The 7,339-nt window shown below is 39.0% G+C and overlaps 1 protein-coding gene across 1 annotated transcript in view; it reads left to right on the top strand.

The window, feature by feature from the left end:
* Positions 1-718: 718 nt before the first annotated feature.
* cnksr2a (connector enhancer of kinase suppressor of Ras 2a) overlaps positions 719-7,339 on the top strand; it is a 579,431-nt gene continuing 572,810 nt past the window's right edge. The window contains exon 1 of the mRNA XM_078559925.1: positions 719-1,292. Within this exon, the coding sequence (XP_078416051.1) occupies positions 1,229-1,292 (64 nt within the window). The 5' untranslated portion in view covers positions 719-1,228. The remainder of the gene's footprint in view (positions 1,293-7,339) is intronic.

Here is a 7,339-nt window from a genome sequence, read left to right as displayed (position 1 = left end):
AGGTCATGGACCTGAAAGTTTAACTCGGCATCTCTCCTCACAGAGGCACTCAGGCCAGCAGTGTTTCCAGTATTTTCTTTCTACCATACTCTTTAGCCCAATTGTCCTGTAACGTGTCAATTTTATCAAAAGGAAAAGAAAAAAATGCGTGTACCTACATTTGCAATGCAGTAGTTCTAAATATAACGAGGAACTGCTCCTTTTCTCTAATCTCCCTCCCCAATGTATTGCCAAGCAACACCTCTTCCACCACCCACGCTGCCATTATCAACTGCGTCACGTTTAGTACATGGCTATTTACTGTGAAGCCCCTCCGGGGTCTGCTTGCAGCGATTGCACACAGTAAATGCGATTCATATTTCCTTTTGTTTCAGCCAGTAAGTGGCCCACCTTCACAACAGTCTGACTGTGTCCCCCCCCCCCCCCACTCTTTGTGTCAATGTTTCTCCCCCCTGGACGGGAACAGCTCCAGGAAAAGGGGGACGCTGCAGGTTTAATCGAGATGAAGAATTTTCCGGAACGTGTGTTATCCCCCCCACCTCCCTCCCTCCCTGAGTCCTCGGTGCGCGTCTGACCGTCATTTCCGTCAGGCGAAGTGCGTGCGGAGAGTGAGGGGTGTATGTGTGCGCGCGGGCCAGAGGAGAGCGCCGTCAGCACACGCTGCACCTCACATCGGGGCAGCAACAAGCTGGAGGCTGCGTGACAGAGACACACAAACAGAGAGAGAGAGAGACTCTCTCACACACACACTGAGAACAGAGCCGGCAGAAAGAGCGGGAGCATCCTCCACAGACACTGCATACCAACACACACACACACCGCACTTCCATTAATTCGCACAGAGAGAAAAAAAACTCTTTTAAAAAAAAAAGCAAACACCTTCATTCCCTTAAAGCCCCCCCCCCACCCCCCAAAAAAAAACACTCAATGCTAAAACTGAATTTTTAAAAAAAAAAATCTACAAGGAACGTTTTGGTGGTCATTCTGAATCCGCAATAAGCAAACTTTTTTTTTTGCGAAAGCCTCATAGAAGGCAACGAGAAAGAGAGAGAGAGAGAGAAAAGAAACGTTCAGCTGGGAAAAATCCGCGATTGACAATGTAAAACAAGAGGAATTTCACCGCTACCGGGAAGAACAAGTGTCAGAGCGCTCCGGGCTACGCTCAAAACCATCCCCGCGTCTCATTTTTATTTTATTTACTTGTTTCCCCGGGAAACGAAAGTTCTTCATGGCTCTGATCATGGAACCTGTCAGCAAATGGACCCCGAGTCAAGTGGTGGACTGGATGAAAGGTAACTGTGTATTGTAACAAGTTCTGTAGGATAGCGAGTTCTCTGCTTTTAACCAGGAGCCAGGAGTGAGTGCGGGAGCTAAATTGTTGCATTTTTCAGTCTCCGCCACAGAAAAAGTATATTTTCCCCTTCTCAGTCTGAGTTTATTTAAGAAAGTTATTTTTTTTTTGTGTCTCGTACGTTTTAGAATCAGTTCTTTAAAATGATGATGTGCATTGCGAAATGTTTACTTGAATTGTTGAGCATTTTGGGTGGCACATGTTTTAGCTGGGGTATGAACAGAATGATGTTTGCTGTTACTCGGTTTATGATTTTTTTAAAATTATTATTGGAGACTCTGTAATTTCTAATACGGGGTGGTTTAGGCTAGTCGTTCTGTCGAGCTGCGTGCCAGTGTGATAACCATGGAAACGTCGCTCCCCGCACTCCATTAGCATTGAATTAGGCAATGTGAAGGAAAGCTCTTATGGCAAAACGGTCAGATTTCTCACACAACATCGTTTTATTGGTGGTATCGGGTTTAGAAAACCCGACGCTCACTCCCACCCACCCCCCCGGAAAGCTTATCGACTTCATTTTATTCCTGAATGCTTGCTCAGGTTGGCGGTATTCTCTTTATTATCACTGACATTAAGGGATTTTGGAAACGTTGCTCCCATGGTGGACAGGTTTTGACAGATGAGATGGAGAAGATTATGGTGGGACCACTGCATTACACTGACACACGGTCAGCTTGTGTTTGAGACGACGGGGTGGCAGTGTGATGGAGCAGTTCCAAGAGGGAGCTCTGGTCTTTTGAACTGAACTCACGTCACTTTCATTCCCAGTCCAGCATCGGTCAGTTTGTGGAACGGGTTTTTGGTTGGAAAGCATGACTCTTTATCGACAACTTTTGATGCGTCGACTCCAAAAACCAAAAAAAAAATGCTCCGGAGTGTCTTCGTGCCTTAAAAACAAACTTTGGAGCCAGTCTTTCCCACCATCCTGAATTGCATTTAGGGATTTGGGTTTGTTAAACGGAGCTGGGGGATCGTGCGCTGTTTGTTTCAAGAGGAAGGGTGAATATTCATGCTTCACTTTTTCCTTTCCATCTTGGGTGGAATTATATCCCAGTAGCCAGGTGAAGAAACACCAGCACTGGTGTCAATTTTACGAGTCTACCGTTTAATGTGGACATTTAAAACAGCGGAGAAACACGGCTGATCGCTGCCAGGGTGGGCATGTTACATGTGGGCATGCTGAGCAAATGGGAGTTCTGCACTCTGGTCAAACTGCTTTACAGTTTGTCAAATTACCAAGAATTTTACAGTCCAGAAAGGAGTCATTCGGACCAATAGACCTTCACACCAGCTTCCTATCACTTCATCTCATCCGATCTACGTGTTGAGATGGAGACCACGCAAAGGTTAAGGCTAGATGATGAAAGGGATCAAAACAAACAAAACGGAATATAATGAACATTGAAGTAAAACACAAGGTGATGGAGAGAGAGAGTGCAGCAAGCACCGTCTATTCTGGTCGTTCAATGTGAGATGACCATTCAAAACACATTGAATAGCACAAATTGATTTGGCTGTTCAATGTACACTGAAAATATTTGACTAATTCTGAAAGGAAAAACAGTTTGACATTTTATACTTCTCAGAAAAGCAGGGTCTGCAAGAATACATTTAACATGAGATCTCCATGGGAGAGTAATTCACTATTAACTGGCTCATTTTTAAAAAAACCTACAGTAAAGCAACAGCATAATCATTAGCTATTTGGCATGAATGCCATCACATATTAAGGAGAGATAACACATAAAGTTACTGCTGCCAAAAATGAACATGAGCTACATTAAACAAAATGTTATAATAACATGGAATTATTTCAAAACTCTAACTGTAACTCCCTTTGGAATCCAGGTGTGAGTTATAAATCATATGCCTTTATTGCTGCCACTTGTATTAGCTGAAGGTGTCAATTTCCTCACTTCCCCACATATACCACCAACTGTTAAGTTTTAGTTTAGTTTTCTTTGTACAGTGGGTTTATTTCATCTTTCTGTAGTTTTTCTTCTGAAGTACGAGACCTAGAATGGCAGAATGACCTATGCAATAGACAGATACACCATCATACAACAATAGAACCATGGAAAAGCTACAGTGCAGAAAGAGGCCATTCAGCCCATTGTGTCTGCTCACATTGGTAATATCATCTGATGTATACACAGGAAGAACGATCTTGGTGATGGGTGAACTAGATCAACTATTTAACTGAATTGGGCATCTAAGAAACCCATGGGACAGGCAGAGTTAGCATCAGGGATTAAGTCTCCCAATCAATGCAGATACATTTCTTCCTTTTTCGATCAATTCCTGTCAGTTTTGGAATTCTCAGATGTGAAAAGTGTCAGTAGCCTGATGCCACAATCCTTGACGAGAGATGCATTAATTGTATACAACATTTTCAGTAGGTAGTTTACAAGGGCAGCTGTTCCAATGGAGACCAAAGAACACTTGATTTCAGGTGACCTGATCAGACTAACTGCAAATATAAAAAAAATGAAACAACAACTTTCAAATTCTTGAACAACACAGCAGATTTGCCCTCATCTGTGAGGCGAAGACACAATTTAATATTTTAGGGACTTCTAATGAAGGGACACCCGTGAAAATTTTACCCATCAAGTTTCTTTATTTTCTGATTAAACTTCTGCATATTTTCAGAATTTCTGCTAATGTTTACAGGTTTAAATGATTGAACTCAGTTGAATTATTTTGGTTTCCTTTATCAAAATATTTATTTTAGTTTAAAAATAAAACAAAAGGAAAGTTCTTGTGAAAGTGAAGATAAGAACAATTTTGATTAAATGGATCCCCCACATGTAAGTTACAAAGGGAATCCAAATTAAATATCTACCTCCAGTAGGTATTTGGCTGGTGGGGACGTAACTAATCTCACTTGTAGCCCTATAATATTAAAAGCATGTCTTATAAACGAGATATATGTGTTGGAGTTGGGGTGGATCTTATCAAAAACTTGAGCCTTTAATTTCACACCTGATTATGACACTTTTCCATAATGCTGTAGGAATGTATATAATATTATTGAACACCAATTCTGGTGATGCTTTATTCAAAGTCTATTGGAAGAAAGAGAAGCAAATGCTTCAGTGACCCAGAGGGACAAGAACAGACCATTCAACCCTTTGAGCCTATCCTGCCATTCAGCTGGATCATGGTTATGAATACAATCATGAATTAGGAGCAGGATTAAGCCATTCAGCCCCTCAAGCCTGCTCTGCCATTCAATAAGATCATGGCTGATCTGACTATGGCCTCAATTCCACATTCTGCCTACCCCTGATAATCTTTGGCTCCCTTGTTAGTTGAGAATCTATGTACCCCTGGCTTAAAAATATTCAGTGACCTCGCATGTGGATCCATATCTCCAGCTACTTACTTAGATTTCATATTCCTTAATACCCTTACCTAGCAAAAATCTATCAATCTCATGACCATCCCATTCACCTTGACACTGGAAAATGTAACTCTGTAGACAGGATTTCTTCACCATGCTTCATATGGTTGAAAACACTTTGCAAAGCATTCTGTTGAAGGTGATGGCACTTAAAACAATTGTGAAATGGAAAACTCTTCCAGAATTTTAGCAGTAGCATATCATGATTTGAATCAATTTTTAAACTATTTTGGCAATGTTTGGAATGTATCTTTTGATTCTTGGAGGGTTGATTTGCCTTGTACATGAATGCTTAGCATCCTATTTTTCCATTTTCAAGAAATGAAGTAAAATCAGTTTCAAAATGCAGCTTGTACAATTAGAGCAGCAAGTGGTTTTGTTTTTGAATAAAGTGTTGGGCTAGAACAAGTTGACAAGGTTTGTTTTTCAAAAAGCCCTAATTAGTTTGTTCTTATGAATACTCCCTGGCATTGAGCCAATGTTTACCCATTACACACTGTACAGTAGACACTAAATGCCAACAATTGAATAGCTCCCAGGCAGCGTATGGGCACAAATGGATACATTTGGATTGCCGATTCTTGTGTCGTTACTGATTTTGCCAAAAGGAGTTTCATCATTGTTCAGAAATTCCAGGTGCATGTTGTGGCTGAAGGATATTTGAAATCAAAACCTTTGGGTTATATACAGGCCGTTGAACTATTAAAGTTTGAGAGAACGTTCAAGTTAATTAAAATATGCACTGAATTGATGTTTTTATTTCTGAGAACTGCTAATTGGGACTAACTTTGCTTTTGTGAGAAGATGCAAAATAGTTACAGAGGTAGAGTGACATATCTGCTGTAATACCAGTAGAGTATTCAGGGGGTAAAATCCTGATTTAGTCTTTAACAGCGCTGAGGGGCCGCAAAAAAATATTAGTATGAATTGAAACAGCAAGTTGTGACAAAGAGTTGTTTAAGCAGGTATTTGTAATCACAAGAGTGGTTGGTTAAAATGTGTGAAACAATCTTGGACAATACATTCTCTACTTAAACTGCATCTAATCAGTACAGCTAGCGTTAAGAATGTATGTGTCATATATGAAATAGTAGGGAGTTGTGGGTCTCCATTTCCTTGTGCTATGAGAATTGAATTCCCATGGTTTCTGCTGCATTGTGTTTTGCTTCTGCATCAAATGAACCAACTTGTAAGTTTAACATTAAAAAATATGATCAGACATCCTGGTTTGCAATCAGCTAAAGAACCAAGCAAGATTTACCTTTATAAAAATGAAAATATGAATAAATTGCAATAGACTTTTAAAACTGCCTTTAATTAGCCTTTAAATTGACTAAACAAGTCACATGCAAATTTTTATTTTTATCTTGTAAATCATCTGAGAATTTCTTCATCAGTCACTGACATTTTACATAGATCTGAAAGTTAGTCTGGAACAGATAATTTAGAGAGGGTCTTAAAAATTTGCACCCCACCCCCCAACCCAGTGTGGTATAAGGTATTAATGGGATGTTTAGGAAATAGTAGAACCAATGATTGTGTTTATTCAATTTATTTTGAAAATCCTGTCCTAACTACACATGATTATAACTCAAATGGCAAACTGGTATTCATACCATTATTACAGTTTATCCTTTGCATAACACTTCACTTGATATAAATGACTTTTATTCTGATAAATTTTTTGCCATAATTTTCAGGCAAATGTACAGTGTTTAACAGAACTATTTGTCCTAGTGTGAAATTAGGTTTGGAATATATACAGGGCTGCAATTGAGAAACTGAAATCTAATTCTGTCTTGGGAAGTTAACAGCAAACTGTGAAACACACCTCACATTAGGGTGAGTATTTACATAGGCAAATACTGTTTTAGTTGACTGAGGTAATCCCCATTTAAATTATAACAAAACAGTACGGTTTGCAGTTTAAACATGTATTGATTTCCCTGTATACGCTGATATACTGATATCTCGTAATTAATTGTCTCCTTTCAAATGTCATTTTTCATCAAGTGTACATGTAAACTGACCTGCCGTCAAGCTAAAGTCTAAAGCACATTTTTCTTATCATGCAATACCATTAATCTTCTTGTGGTTCTGAGAGATTAAATCAAACTGTGTAATGTATCATACTATTACTATATTAATTGGATTAAATAATTTATATATTTCTAAAAATATTGGCAAGTATTGTTCTGTACATGTATAGTCGATTTAAACAGAATTCAACCAGAATTGTAGTTCTACCTCTGGAATAACTTAACCTGGTAGAAATTAATACAGATTTACAATTGCTTTCTACAGACAAGTAACTGTATTTCCAAACATGCACCATTTTATATACTTCCTGATTCCTTTCTTAAGGTTGTATTTTAAATGCAAGTATTTTGCAGTTATTTTCAGGATATTTCTTTTTTTAAATGGAGGCTGTAAAATCACAGTCATCTTGATGTGCATTGCTAAAGGATCTCTAAGTAATGGCAAATCATTCACCTGTGACATGCAATTTCTGTTCCATGGCAAAGATGAAGCAGAATCACTTCTGTCAGGCACTTAACTGCGTTACTTGATTATTGGAAAAT

This window comes from Cetorhinus maximus, chromosome 16, assembly GCF_964194155.1.
Source record: "Cetorhinus maximus chromosome 16, sCetMax3.hap1.1, whole genome shotgun sequence".
Lineage (NCBI taxonomy): Eukaryota > Metazoa > Chordata > Chondrichthyes > Lamniformes > Cetorhinidae > Cetorhinus > Cetorhinus maximus.
Note: the sequence above shows the minus strand (reverse complement) of the source record. Positions and strands in the feature narration are given on the sequence as shown.